The sequence below is a fragment of the Trematomus bernacchii genome, unplaced genomic scaffold, assembly GCF_902827165.1.
Source record: "Trematomus bernacchii unplaced genomic scaffold, fTreBer1.1, whole genome shotgun sequence".
NCBI lineage: Eukaryota > Metazoa > Chordata > Actinopteri > Perciformes > Nototheniidae > Trematomus > Trematomus bernacchii.
In genome coordinates, this window is record NW_022987620.1 from 2559794 (window position 1) to 2575873 (window position 16080).

General features: G+C 40.7%; 1 protein-coding gene across 4 annotated transcripts in view; it reads right to left on the bottom strand.

The window, feature by feature from the left end:
• Positions 1 to 12165, bottom strand: part of LOC117484256 (NLR family CARD domain-containing protein 3-like) — a 56466-nt gene extending 44301 nt beyond the window's left edge. For all 4 annotated transcript variants that reach the window (XM_034132725.1, XM_034132724.1, XM_034132722.1 and 1 more), the window contains exon 1: positions 11878 to 12165. In XM_034132725.1, the coding sequence (XP_033988616.1) occupies positions 11878 to 11999 (122 nt within the window). In that variant the 5' untranslated portion in view covers positions 12000 to 12165. The remainder of the gene's footprint in view (positions 1 to 11877) is intronic.
• Positions 12166 to 16080: the final 3915 nt, after the last annotated feature.

Sequence of the window (16080 nt, forward strand, 5' to 3'; positions counted from 1 at the left end):
AGTTTAAAGCTATCAATTCATATTACAGGATAGAGGAAATACAGAAAAACTGCCGTTGCAGGAAAGACGGCCGGCCAAAATCAACTGACTGTGTGAACGTGAAAATTAATAGAATATCCCCTCCCATCTTCAGAGCAATCTGACTATTATAATATTAGCGTTAAGAAAGCTTACTTAAATATCTGCCACGACATAAGTAACCGGATCAGAGTAACATTAAGTACAGTCCGCGGCACTGTGAGTGCAGACGTAGATGTGTCCCATTATCATTCATATCATATCACATCATAATGTATCATATATTTCCTTATCTGAGTCAGCTTCTTGAGCCGTATCTGGCCGTGCAACACTCACAGTGTCACATACTGTATGCAGAAGTATTATTTTAAGCAACACATTAAGGCCCCGGCTCCACGAGGACAAATACGGCAAAACGCATCGGAGTAACGCAAATGCAACCGCAAAAAAGCTTGCGTCCCCACGCAATATACACCGGATTGTGTCAAGCTCCACGAGACGGCTCCGTTTACATCCAAACGCTGGAAAAGCTGCAGTACATATGCCGAACCTGTACGTGGCGCTGTAACTTCCTCCACAAAAGCAGCAACTTCCTCCACAAAAGCAGCGAAGAAGAATGGTTGTCATGGCTGCACTTCTGTGTATTCTCCGCGGTGGGGGCCGACAGAACCGGGCAGAGTTTTTCGCCGGTCAGCGTGTGTTAAAGTTTAAATCTTCCGGACTGTAGAGTATTCGCATTTGGTCTCTGTTGTCCTTCTGCAGACACCGTACCGGTGGTAGGGATCTACAGGCGTGGTTCGTGTATTGTGATGATAACAGCCATGTGGATATAATGTTGCTCCGTCACTAATAGGTTATTAAACCAAGTTCTATGATAAACATGACTCGTTTATAAGAACATCAAACATGGTGTCAGAAGTCATGTCTCCGGAGTTTTTTTTTTCGGCTGATTTTTCACGTCTAGGTGACGTTTGCGAGGACAACTAAGCCTGCTCCACGACGCATGCAGCTAAGCTAACATGGCGGATGGATTCCGGAGACCCGACCCACTCGTCTTTGACGGTAACATCGCAGAGAACTGGCGAATATTCGAACAGGAATATGACATTTTCATCGCGGCGGCACACTATGACAAGCCAGCACGCACACGAGCATACATTCTCCTCAATATAGCGGGACCAGAGGCCATCGAGCGCGAGAGGTCTTTCGTCTATGCGGCTGAAGTGAGGGGTCCTGGCGTGGATGCGCCCATCATCACTCATGCTGAGTCTAAAGAAGACCCGGAGTGTCTGAAAAGAAAATATAGGGAGATGTGCAACCCTCAAACAAATGTCACTATGGAAAGACACAAGTTCAATACAAGGAATCAAAATGTTAGTGAGCCAATTGAATCGTATGTCAGTGCTTTAAGGATCAAGGCAAAGAGCTGCAAATTTGGGAATCTCTATGAAGAACTAATCAGAGATAGACTGGTCTGTGGTATCAGTAATGACAACTTAAGGAAAGTGCTCCTGAGAGACTGTGATTTAACACTAATCAAAGCTGTTAACATATGTCAGATCCATGAGATGACTGAAGAGCACAATAAAACACTAGCTATGCCACAGCACTCTGCCACAAACGTGGATTCAGTTCAGACTTACCAGAGAGGAACACGAAAATACGACAATAAAAGGAAACCTCAGGCAGATACACATGGATTTAGCTGTATTTCCAACTGCTACAACTGTGGAGGTAGTCATGCAGCAAAGAGGGACAACTGTCCAGCTAATGGTCAACAGTGTCATACCTGCAAAAAGTGGAATCATTTCAAAAAGTGTTGCAAGTCCACACAACAAACATATAACAAGCAAGGGCCCAGGAGGATAGTTCATCAACTAGAACCTGATCAAGCTGATACAACTACAGATGAAACATTCTATGTTGACGGCGTAACACTGCAAGTAAGTGTTGATGCAACTGATGCACAGATAGAAAAAAATGATGAGGCTTTTGTCACTGTGCACATTAATGACAATATAGTTGAGATGAAAGTAGACACTGGTGCGAAGTGCAATGTTCTGTCAAAAATATCACTCAATGTGATAAAAGGAGATGAACAAATACAGACGTGTTTTAAATCCACTAATCTTGTTGCATATGGTGGAAGCAAAATCAAAACTGCGGGCGTAGTCAGACTGCAGTGCCACCTAGTGGGAAAAGTCCACACACTACCATTCTACATTGTAGAAGAGGATGTCCTGCCACTGCTTGGGCTACGAGCGTGCAGACAGATGGGACTAGTTTCATTCAGTGAAGCAGTTCATCAATTAAGCCCCACTGACGATGATTTTTCAGTTGAGATCCAAACAGAATACAGCGATCTCTTCTCTGATGAGCTTGGAAAGCTACCTGTGACGTACTCCATGACTCTCGACCCGGATATAAAACCAGTCGTTCGTCCTGCACATCGCATACCTTTGGCTATGAAAGACAGAGTCAAAGCTGAACTCGACAAGATGCAGGAACTGGGCGTCATTATTCCTGTCTCAGAGCCCACTGATTGGGTGTCCTCTATGGTAGCCACTAACAAAAAGGACAAACAAGAAATCAGGATATGCATTAATCCAAGAGACTTGAACACTGCTCTGAAAAGACCACACCATCCTATGCGTACTGTGGAAGAAGTCGCTACACACATGTCAAAAGCAACTATGTTTTCTGTATTGGATGCAAAGAGATCCTTTTGGCAGGTTCCACTCGACCATAAGTCTTCCATGTTAACCACTTTCAGCTCCCCTTTTGGTCGTTACAGATTTCTAAGAATGCCATTTGGAATCAATTCTGCCAGCGAGGTGTTCCAGCGCTCCATGGAACAGATCTTCGCTGGATACCCCTGTGAAATCATCGTTGATGATATCATTATTGCAGGTAAAGATGTTGCAGAGCACGACGCCAACCTGAGAAAAGTGCTTAACAGGGTCAGGGAGGTTAATTTAAGGCTTAACCCCCTCAAGTGCAAGTTCAGGCTAAGCCAAGTCGGCTATGTCGGCCATGTTTTCACCAGTGAAGGACTCAAAGCAGATCCTTCCAAAACAAGTGCTATTAGTGAGATGCCAGTGCCAGCAGACGTCCCAGCCTTACAAAGATTTCTGGGGATGGTCAACTACCTTGGAAAGTTCATACCAAACTTCAGCCAGCTGTCAGCTCCACTACGGCAGCTCACACATAAAGACACAGAATGGACATGGCATGAACAGCAGCAGAAAGCTTTTGAAGATTTAAAGAAACGCATGTCTTGCCCACCGGTGTTGCTATACTATGATGTTGACAAGCCAGTGACACTTACCTGTGATGCTTCACAGTACGGACTCGGTGCAGCGTGTTTGCAGGAAGGAAAACCCGTAGCGTATGCTTCGCGTACGCTAACTGAAACGGAAACCAGATATGCGTCACCCACAAGAGGTAAAAGCCCAGCTTCTAAACAAGAGGTTGTATCAAAAACAGTGCTATGATAAGTCAAGCCGACCACTACAACCTTTGATGGAAGGACAGGTTGTTAGGATGCAGACCCCACAAGGTTACAACAGGACTGGAATGATTCAAGAGATCTGCAAGGAACCCCGGTCGTACGTCGTCCACTCAGAGGGGAAGCTGTACAGAAGGAATCGTAGGCACATTCTGCCTGTAGATGAGCCGGTCCCGTCACGCACCTCTACAAGTGACACCGATCATCAAGACACAGGACTTGAGTTTACAGATTGTGACACACACACACAGGAATCACTGAACAGTGAACACATGAGGGCTGATGTTCCCACAGCTAAACTGCTGTCAGACACTCCCGAGAGTGTCTACAGGACACGCTCAGGCCGTGCTATCAAGCCTAATCCCAAATACAGAGACTGAAGCTTTGTCATGTATGCACAAACATACCACTCTGAGAACAATGACTCTAAACTGTTAGTTCACACAGTAATGCCATATTGAGACTTAAAGTTTTGTTTCACAGTGCAAATGTACTCTATTTTAGTAATCTACTTTGTTACTGTAGTAATTACTGAGTTAATTGCTACACTCATTCTTTGAGATTGTGTAGTGTTCATCAGTTACTAAATGCACACATAGTTTGATAATGTGTACATTCGCAGCATTTTGTATGTTCTGTCATATGTGTTCAGTATAACAGTTTTGTTCATTACTGTAGGAAGAGCTAAAGAAAGGGGATGTAGAGTATTCGCATTTGGTCTCTGTTGTCCTTCTGCAGACACCGTACCGGTGGTAGGGATCTACAGGCGTGGTTCGTGTATTGTGATGATAACAGCCATGTGGATATAATGTTGCTCCGTCACTAATAGGTTATTAAACCAAGTTCTATGATAAACATGACTCGTTTATAAGAACATCAAACACGGACAAAATTATAAAAGTTCCGGTCAAAGGTCTTCATTGTTATTTATTGAGCTTTAAAACAAATGAATAACGACGATATAATGATATATAATCATCAAATACACTGAGCCTGTCTCTTTTTCCTCTCTTCTGACAGCGTCAGTGTCTGTCTCATGCAGCAGCTGATCCTGTAATGAGTGACCCGACAGTAAAAATGAACATATTTATAACTAGTTTAGGTAGTTTGAGAGGTAATTAAAATAGCTAAGGGTGATGATCTGACTTGAACTGTGTGTTTTGCTCCCGCTGCATCACAGCGGCAGGAGCTGCGTGTCTCCGTCCTGTCAGATTAGACTTCACTCGCGTTTATGTCCATATCGAGATAAAGATAAATAATCTGAATTCAAGGAGGAGCTCCTGTAGATGTTGCACAAAGAACTGTAGCATGGTCAGTAGCGACTGGAGCACGATAGCAACCCTGCGGGGGAGAGGCGGGGCTATGAAAACGAATGACCGTATAGGCGACTCCACGGCCCCGTTGGACCCCCCAGAGCGCTCCGTTCCCAGATCTATCCACCTTTGGACCCGTTGTCGTTTGCGGGGTCTGTTTCTACGTTTCCGTTACGGCGGCGTCGAGCTTAGAGGGCTATACGCATGAGAAATATGCGGATTCAACCCGTTTTCGTCCTCGTGGAGCCGGGGCATAAGTTGACGATACACTCGAGTCAAATTCTCCTAATTAAAGTCAGATCCACTCGTGTCTTGGACGGGGCAGTGATTTCATAAACCTGTTAATGTACGCATTCAAACACTTTTTCTTTTACCAGCTGTATTCACCTTGCAGGTGCAGCTATGTGGCTTTTATCCTGGATAAAGTGTTTAAGTCATGGATGTTTAAAGTTTAACTTCTTCATATTTGACTAATATTAAAGTTCACTTTTCATTCAGGAAGTATGACGCTGCGCTGTCAGTACGCTTCTCCGTGTTTGAGATTGGTCGAATGCTCCAAATACCACCCCTTTCATGTGAACGCGCACCTAACTAGATAGGACACAGCTGGCTTGAGCGATCCACTTGATAACCAGCGTCGTAGTACAGCTTAGCGCCAGCGCGTATGTTTTGGCTTAGGCCAACCGGCTAACTCCAACATATCCAGGTTAGGTTGAACCAGCTTCGTAGTACAGGCCTCAGGACTTAGAGACCCAAGACAATCTTCAATCTAGTCAACGCACTATAAAGGACTACAATTCCCACGGCGCCTGCGCTAAAGCCACAGTGATGGGCAACCTGTTAAGAGACGCCGTCGAGGAACAGTTTTTAACCGTACATGTACACGTACACGTACACATACAAATCGTACAAGTACCCTTTAAGTTTTTAAGTTATAAGCATTATCAAGAAAGAAAGAATACCTAAGTTGTTTGTTATTTTATTTGAGTTTTGCCTATTTCTTTTGAATATTGTAAAGGCCTATTTTCTTTGTTGCATGTGCAAAAGTGTGTTATTTTATTTTGAGCAAACACATCGCAACATCATCTAAATCATCGGAGGCCAAGCAACACTTCAAACTGTGAGTAATTTAAAGGAAAGAAACGAGTTAGAACTGTCTGTTTAAGGCGTCTAGTGGCTTGATGGAAAGACAAGGAAGGAAGCCATGACAACTTGTGTTGTGTAGTTTATACTTTATTCCAACTTTAAATATTTTAATACCTGAACACACTGCTGCTGTAAAATAATTTCCCAATTTGGGATTGATAAAGTGTTTGTCTGTCTATCTATTTATTTTATAGATTAAAAAAAACCACATCTATGTATTTTCAAGCTAAAGGTGATACACAATATAAACTGTATACTGTTATTTTTTCAAAGACATGTTACATTTCAAAAGCATATATTGCTATGTTTAGGACAAACAATTAAAGACTGCTTTAATTTAACAAATTCTACAATATAAAAGTGGCAGATTCGCTTTATTAAACAGACCAGACCTAGGTTGCATACCAACACAATTAGGAACATGCTCACATCTTACTATGTTGGTCTGAAGAGCTGAAGCATTCATACACAATGGATAAACACTCTGTTGTCTCATTCTATATCCTGAGAAAATGATATACATTTAGCGTTAAATATTCGACATACTATTCCTGAGGAAGATATGAATAATCAACAGATTTGAATGGAATCTCTAACATTTTCATGTAGAATAAAGACAAAAGAGTGATTATACAAATTACATTTATTGACATTTTAACCAGAAGATTAAGTCTCAAAGAATGCTTTAAATAAAAGGACATAAAACAAAAAGGTGGATAATAATAAAATCTATTAAATGTATATGTAAAGACATTTGGTCAAATGAAATGACACTGAGCAAGTGATAACAGCAACGCCCAGCGTGGATGAAGCTGGTGCAGGTCTTTCTTCATGCCCCCCCTCCGTGCTGTCCCCTCAGAGGAAGTGGGAAAATGGGATAAGACCTCTGGACACCACGCTGTCTCAATGATCCACACTGTTAATATGAGAGGAAAATAAATGTTTTAGGAAATGAAAAATATGAAGTTAACAAATAAAACACAGCTCAGGGGCATCATGGACGGTAGGTTTTCCTACAAAGTTAACTCAGCCTCCATTGATTTTCACATCAAATTAGCGTGTTAATAAAATAAGCTATCATGGCTTATACTTGCATATCTAAACAGAATCATGAAAGCCTGTTGGTAGAGTCAGGCACACGAGTCCGTTTGAGTATGTGCGCCGGTGTCTGAACGCTCACTCACTGCTAGCTATGTAGCTAACTGTCCCTGCTGTTAGGCTACTTAGCTTGCATTGTTATGGATCTAAAGGTAGCAAAAGCTAACTTTCATAGCACAGCTTTTCTTTACTTCTCACTTAACACAATAATGAAACAGACCGTATAGTACAGCACAAACAACACAAATGATCAATACTTACATATAATTTCACTTGTAGTATTATAATCATTGAAATGCTGGTTCTTCTGGGGGTGTTCTATCCACGCTCAGCTGCACTGTACATTCGCTGGAGGACTGGGCTGTCACTCAAAAGCTGAGTAGCCAATGGGGACGCACCCCTGAAAGTCCCGCCTACCTGGGACGTTTGTGTCACAATTGAAAACAAAAAATGAGGGAGCGCAAACGAGAGAGCTGCAGCGAGAGCAAAAGTCTGATCATTGAGAAAGAAGCAAAGAGAACTGCAAACAAAAATATGTTAAAACAAAGAAAAAAAGACTTATACTTTACATGATTACACAAATGATTTGTTTGCAACTTATAGTTTTATTTTTGAAATTACATTTATTTTGCTTGACTCAGTTTTTTTTTCTCTTAAACTCTTAGTTTAGCTTGATTCTGAGAAAATGTTGCTTTATCTTTATGACACAAAACTAATCCCATACTCCCCTCTCAATTTACAGGAAATACAAATTCAGGTTTCAGGAAGTTTTTCTATCAGTGTGTTGTGCTCACAACCTCTGTATACATCCATGGCTCACAATGAACATATCAACTATATATACTATATACTACAACTGAATTGTTTGTGTTATGTATTATTGATTTCTGTTATGTATTATTTACTTATATTAAGGTGAATCAAAATGTGTTGTATGCAGTGTTGGGACTAACGCGTTACAAACTAACGCGTTACTGTAACGCAACTACCTTTTGCGGTAACTAATAACGTTACTAGTTACCTATTCCCATTCAGTAACGCCGTTATAGTTACTGTGATTTAAATGGGTGCGTTACTGCGTTACATTATGTGGTCCAACTGAACCGAATCTCTGTGCGATGTAATTTACAGGCGAATACAGTGATGTCCTCTCACAGTACCATGGAAAGGTGAAAGTGACCAGAGAGGAGTGATGATTGATTAACGCGGGGTAACATTTCAGGGTAAGCCAATCAGAGACAGAGTTGGGCGGGTCTTGTCTATGGGGAAAATACACAGACACACAAACACAACACTTGCTAACACACACACATACACGGCAACGCCCACCACCAGCACACACACACACAATGGCAGATGCAAGTATCAGCGAGAGCAGCAGCGCATTTACAACTTGGAGATATAACCACTATTTTCAATTTGTGGGGATAAAGGACGCAAAAAATATTACGGTCAAATGTAAACTGTGTGCAGGACAGAAAGCATTGTCCACATCGAATAACAGCAATGCCAATCTCCTGAAGCACCTAACTAATGTACATGGGGCCAGGGTTCGAGTTATAAACTGAGCTCTATGGGGGTCTTTGAAACTAACACACACACACACACACACACACACACACACACACACACGTTACTATTTAAAAATTGCAAATGTATTTGAGAACCTATCCATGTGAACATATTTTGGGGGTGGACCTCAAATCCCTGGTAAGATATTTTTTTAATTTTGGAGTTAAATGCATCAATCTGGTGCATTTTGAGGGGGAAATAAAGAGACTAGATCTATGGAAACACCCATATGAAACAGATGCCACATCATGTAGACAGACAGTCACCCTGTGTGAGGCAAACCCACATTTGCGCAGCGTTGCGTTCACAATAGCCTACATTAAAAAAAAAAAATCGCTAGGCCATCGGGAAACCTCCCGGCCCTCCCGATGGCCAGTCCGGGCCTGCCAGCAGCCCTCCACTTGCTACAAACTTAAATATGAAAACATAGCCGTGGGAACATTTTTCAAATGGGGGGTGCTGTGGGGATGACACCAGGGCCGGTTCTGACCAATTTGCTGCCCTAGGCAAGATTTTTGCTGGTTCAATTATATCTTATTTTATCAGTTAACATTTATTTATTCATCCATATTTTTTAATCTCTCCAGTTTTAAAGGATATTGTTGGTTTACTGTCCTATAGTATGCAAGTGCCAAGAGCAAGGACTGTCTTAGGTAAGACAGCTTTTATGTGCGCAGCTCCACTTGCTTGGAACAATCTTCAGCAAGAATTGAAACTGAGCAATCTCATTCCTCTGCATGTTTTTAAAACTAGGCTAAATGAAATGCTCGTTGATACTATGGGCACTTGTAAATGTCTATAACTATGTAAATGTATCTTGTAAATATAATGTATGATGTCCTTTATTGTTTTATGTTTCATGTGGAACCTCCAAAGTAACTTCCTGAAATGTAATTGTCTGCGGTGATTCTACGGAGTCCCCAAAGGCCCAAAATTGTGCACACAAAACATATTTTCGGCTGCCCGGGCCTAAGGAAGTAGCTCTACTTATGAAATCTCTGTTAGTTTAAACTCCCACTTCACTACTTTACATTCAAAACAAATAGCTTATAAAATGTGGCACGGCATTATTGATAAAGCTACATATTAGTCTATAAAATAGTTACATCATACTTATCTTAACCAGCAACACCAATAAAATACTGCTACACATAAATGCATTGCAAATAATCATCAGTTTTTATTCAATGCATATAGAGGCAACTGAACCACACATCAACATTTCATCCATGCATTTCTTCACTTGTCAGTTGTTGTTCAAGCTCTCAAACAAACAAGCGGGCAGTACATCACATCGGCTCTTTTTCTGCTACTTTGACAACATGGTTGCAACCGGTTTTCGTGCTGTGATGCCAATTTTCATTTTTTTCTATAGTGAGTTGATGATTTCATAAACTAAGAGTGAGGTACATTTTCGCCTCGCAAATTTTCCATCCAAATGAAGCAACATTTCTAAATCATTTTCAGACAAATTTGACTACACATGTTAGTGTTGTTAGATCTTATTGTCTTATATTTGTGTACAGCACTTTGAATTGCTTTGTGTTGAAAGGTGCTCTATAAATAAACTTGCCTCGCCTTGCCTAGTGATGACTCACAATCTACTAGGATTAATAAATGTCCAAAGTGTCTATTACGTTAGTAGGAAATCCAACCTAGAGCAACTGAGCATTGGAATAAAACATGTTGTTTCATAAGGCCCAATGAGAACAAACACATCTAAACGGGAAAGTGTAAAAACATGTTGAATCATGAAACATCTGCTAGAACAAGACACACCAAGTTTTTGTTTTTCTAAAAACAAAACAATGAGGTAGATACTAGCTGTCATTTTTTTTAAGGAGGGGCAGCTTGGGCGTATTGTTGTACATAGCCGTGGGAACATGTTTCAAATGGGGGGTGCTGTGGGGATGACACCAGGGCCGGTTCTGACCCATTTGCTGCCCTAGGCAAGATTTTTGCTGGTTCATTTATATCTTATTTTACCAGTTAACATTTATTTATTTATCCATATTTTTTAATCTCTCCAGTTTTAAAGGATATTGTTGGTTTACTGTCCTATAGTATACATTGGAATGATTTCAAACCTGTTTTTATTTATCCTAATAATTATAAAGGTGTGCCTTGTGATCAAACCGTTTGAGACCCACTGAGATAACTTAGACTAAAGTGAACTATCTAAACACTCAGAGTCCTTTACCTCACTGAGCCTCTCAGGGCACATGGAAAATGTAACCGGGGTGAAAAGGGTGTTACCTTTACTTAATTATGAATGTGAACATCAAGGCCGAAAATTCGTTTTTTTTGTATTATATTTGTATTATATTTCCATTTAATCTTGTGGACGTGCAGATTCCCTGTCCTCCATCAGGGGGTGCTGCAGCACCCTCAGCACCCCTACTTACCACGGCCCTGTATGAAAAGGTTCAACTGCGCACACACACATAATCTCGGCTCGCGCAGCACGCTAACAGGCATAGATTGTGCAATAAAGTATTGCGCACCTTGGAGGTGCAGCGCAGGCATATTGTTATTCAAGAGATGCGTTGTTCTTTTGGAAAACATGTTTTTCTTTTCAATAATACTCATTACATTGACACATGCATTATTTGTGATTAAAATAATGGTTGTTGGTAATGTATTAGCGACCCCCACAGATGTATGATTTCACTGCGTCCGTGGGAGCTCAGACCCCTCCTTATGGGAGCTCAGCTCCCATTGGCTCCCACATAACTCGAACCCTGCATGGGGCTATAAAACTAGTCGCCAAAGACCCCACCGTCTCAACCACCGGTGTTACCGTTTAACTGGTGACACCGGGGAACTCGTGACGTTCTATAACGGCAGGAATGTGTCAGGGGCGTGTACTTTGAGAAGCGACGAATAACCAGGAAATACACATTTCGATCGCTTCTTCTGTTGTTTACATTTATCTTTTGGTATATTTGGCTCCATAGGAAAACTTTGATGCACATTCAGTACCAGTGTGTGAGGTTGTGGTTGCGATGCCGATATCCGGACGCGTACAGCGAGGACTACACAATGACAATGAGGTGACTGGGGATGTCTGTTCAAAACATTGCAAACGTGAATAAATCATTTCAAATATATATTTGTCTCCGACTTTCATTTGTACATCGTTGTTAATGTGATGTTTAGTAGCTTTGATAGCTGTTCATACCTTCAGACAGCCTAAAAGTAAGACACAAGTTGTTTACTCACAGCCCGAATGCAGCATCGAGATCCGTGGCAAGCTGTGATCCTCTCCGATTAAGTTGTGACAGGACTTCTGTAGCTATTCTCCAGCGAGTAAGGTTTTTATTAAATACCTCCATCCCTCTCATCACAACAACAAGACTCTACACTGTGCAGAAAAAATACAAAATAAATGAAAATAACCTTGCTGGATAGCTTAGAATGAAACAAACAATCTTCCATGGCTGATATGTCACAGTAACGGGTAAACCACAGAAAAGTCGAGCGGGACACAAGTTGAATCCATATAATGAAATTGTTATTTTATATGTATATACATACATACATATATATATATATATATATATATATATATACATATATATATATATATATATATACATACATACATATATATATATATATATATATATATATATATATATATATATATGTAGATGATGATTGTTGAAAATGCACTTTTACCATAAAAAGCCAGCACGACCAGTTGGTTGAGGCTCATAAAAACACAACCGTGTAGTCAGTCAAAAAAAAAGTAGTTTGTGGTAGTTTGTGTCCCATTTGATAAAAAAATACAAACAAATAATTGTTCCATAGATTTTTTCTTGGTCTGGCAATTAAAGGGTTAAGCCTATATGTTTAAGCAATTATGTCTGCCTTCCCCGTCTTGCACCATTAGGACCCACTGATATAAAATGCTTAACTGCCTAAGTTGCAACTATGCACTTTGTGGTGGGCTAAGCGCCAGCTTCACATATTTTTGGCTACATTTAAAGTGCCCAAATGTAAGTTTAGATATTATGCAATGCAAAGTTTTTCTTGGCCTACATCAGTGTTATAGAAGGAAAGACAACAGTGATAGTTATGTTTCAGAATAACATTTATTGGAAATTGTTGGAAAAATATCACTTTTCACCAGCTTGAGCTTCAATCTCAGGATCCATGTATTTGTGATCCTCTCCAGAATGGAAGGAGTCATCACATACAGAGCATCAACTAGTTCCTGAACAGTGTCCTTCACATGCTGATATCCAAGAGAGGGAGTTACACAGTCACAAGATGGAGGAATAGAAAGCAGTATTCAATGTTTACTTCAGATTAGCTCCACGTCAGAAATGATCATGCTTGTCATCTATCTCCATAGAGGCTGAATCATCATGTTAATCACATAGCTATCATATGCCTAAAGGGAGGCATGTGGGTTAGTGCGTTGGTGTTCGGATCAGGGACACTTCACCCCAAATTGCTCCTGTGGGGATTGTCCACAGTATTGAGTATGTAACTCGCTTTGGATAAAAGCGTCTAACAAGTAACATGTAATGTAATGTAAAACAGTCCTGATGCTCTTCTATTTATTTAATTGTTTATTTGGCAGGGACAATGCACAGTAATGAACACTTAAAACATTCAAATGTATCAAGCGTAACAGTGCCAGATTTAGCTTTGAGCTAATTTCCATCCGCAGTCCCTCACATAAAACATTTAAGAAAATTACATTTTACAAACATAGCAAAAACAAAATACATGATATGCAAAAAGTGCAAAAGAGCAAGAGCAGCACACACAAGCATTTACCACATGGCAGTACAATATAGCAGCAACGACATATAAAGTGCAAGAGAAGATAAAAGTGCTACATAAAGTGCAAGAGGAGATACTGTGTTAAAGTGCATTTAGCGGTGATTGCACGTTTGTTTGTTTCTTAAACATTCTTTGAGTTGACCTTTAAAACTATTGAGAGTGGGACAATCCCGTATCTCAGTATAGGCTGTTCCAGAATGAGCTGCCTTTAATGGAGAGGACATTTTGTCCAAAAGTGGTCCGTCTGCGGTGGACTTCACAGTCTCCTCTGGTTTCTGACGTAGTGCAGCGTCCAGTGTGTTTTTTGTGGATGAATTCCCCTAAGGGAGGGGGGGGTCAGTCCATGTAAACATTTATAAATAAAACACATACTTTTAAAAGACTTAAAATTGTCAAAACTCAAGAAATTGTGTTTCTCAAGGATGGTACAGTGGTCTGTCTCGCTATCTATCTATCTCTCTCGCTATCAATCTCTCTCTCGATACTCACAAACCAAGAAAGTTGTGACACTTCCTCCGGTTTATATAGCCTAGACCAGGGGTTTTCAAAGTGTGGGAAGGTGAGCCTCCCCTCAGAGAATATAAGAACAGCCGCGCCCCCCCTCCCAATTATTATTGCTATTATTATTATTATTATTATTGTTGTTGCTATAATGCAGGGGTATTATTATCCAGTGGAATGCCCTTACCTACTGGCCTAGTTAAATCAAAGTGGTTACTTATTTTTGTCTGGGCAGTGTAGTTTTACACACCATCTTATTTGACTTTCTCAGGGCAGACCCCCACAAAGAAAAAAATATATGTACACACGTAAGGTCATCATCTTAACAGTTTTTAATGCTCGAGTCATCCGTGAGCAGAGCATCAAGTTGGCATGCCTATTACAGCTGAATGCGGCGATTACCATCTTGTTCAGCAAAACGCCTCACAAACGTATTAACATCCAAAGCTTTAGTGCGTTTTGATTCAATGCTGAGCACAGCCAAACTTGACAGTCTCTTCTCTGTCATTGTAGACCGCAAATACCTTATTCCTTCCGTGTACTTGGGTCCGAATGCTTCTCGTTTTCTGCCGCCCGTTCAAATGAAATCGCCGCCAATCACATTTCCTCGCTCGCGCCAGGGTTACAAGGCTCGCGTCTTGTGCTGCATTCACTTGCACTCGGACATCAGGGATTTTCTCTGATAAATGTCCGATGAGCCACAACTTTTATTTCAAAACAAAGCTGCCAACTGGGGTGGCCAGACGCTGTCTCCTCTCTCACTTTAGGTAACTTCACTAAAAATCGATCCATGTTGCCGCTCGCATAAAGTTAGCTGAAGTTAACGAGCTAGATTTCATTGTTTCTCTTTATTTTTTTCTCACGCTGCGCCTCCCCTGAAGCTCTCTGGCGCCCCCCAGGGGAGGCGCGCCTCACACTTTGAAAACCGCTGGCCTAGACAATCTAGGATAGAAATAAATATATATAGCATGTATATATATAGCATGTGTATATATATATATATATATATATATATATATATATATATATACACATACATATAAAATAACAATTTTATTATATGGATTCAACTTGTGTCCCGCTCGACTTTTCTGTGCTTTACCCGTTACTGTGACATATCAGCCATGGACGATTGTTTGTTTCATTCTAAGCTATCCAGCAAGGTTATTTTAATTTATTTTGTATTTTTTCTGCACCGTGTAGTCTTGTTGTTGTGATGAGAGGGATGGAGGTATTTAATAAAAACCTTACTCGCTGGAGAATAGCTACAGAAGTCCTGTCACAACTTAATCGGAGAGGATCACAGCTTGCCACGGATCTCGATGCTGCATTCGGGCTGTGAGTAAACAACTTGTGTCTTACTTTTAGGCTGTCTGAAGGTATGGACAGCTATCAAAGCTACTAAACATCACATTAACAACGATGTACAAATGAAAGTCGGAGACAAATATATATTTGAAATGATTTATTCACGTTTGCAATGTTTTGAACAGACATCCCCAGTCACCTCATTGTCATTGTGTAGTCCTCGCTGTACGCGTCCGGATATCGGCATCGCAACCACAACCTCACACACTGGTACTGAATGTGCATCAAAGTTTTCCTATGGAGCCAAATATACCAAAAGATAAATGTAAACAACAGAAGAAGCGATCGAAATGTGTATTTCCTGGTTATTCGTGGCTCCTCAAAGTACACGCCCCTGACACATTCCTGCCGTTATAGAACGTCACAAATTCCCCGGTGTCACCAGTTAAACGGTAACACCTGCAGTGACCCAGATGGAGCAACACCATCTAAACAGCCAAAAAACGATTTTTTTTAAATCGCCACATGTCACCCAGAGTCAACTAAACAGATTGATTGCCAGGTATGTTGTTGAGGACATGCTGCCCATCGCAACGGTCGAGTCTGTTGCATTCAGAGAACTAGTCAGCAAAATACCAGTGAAAGCAGTGAAAGCAGGGCCACAGTGCAGAAAGACCTTTTCCAACAACACAAAAACTTTTATTTTTATTGTTATTATTTTTAAAGTAAAGTAAAGTAACTTGTTACTAGTTACTTTTATAATTTAGTAACTAATAAAGTAACTAGTTACTTTTTTGAGAGCAGTAACTTTAACTGTTA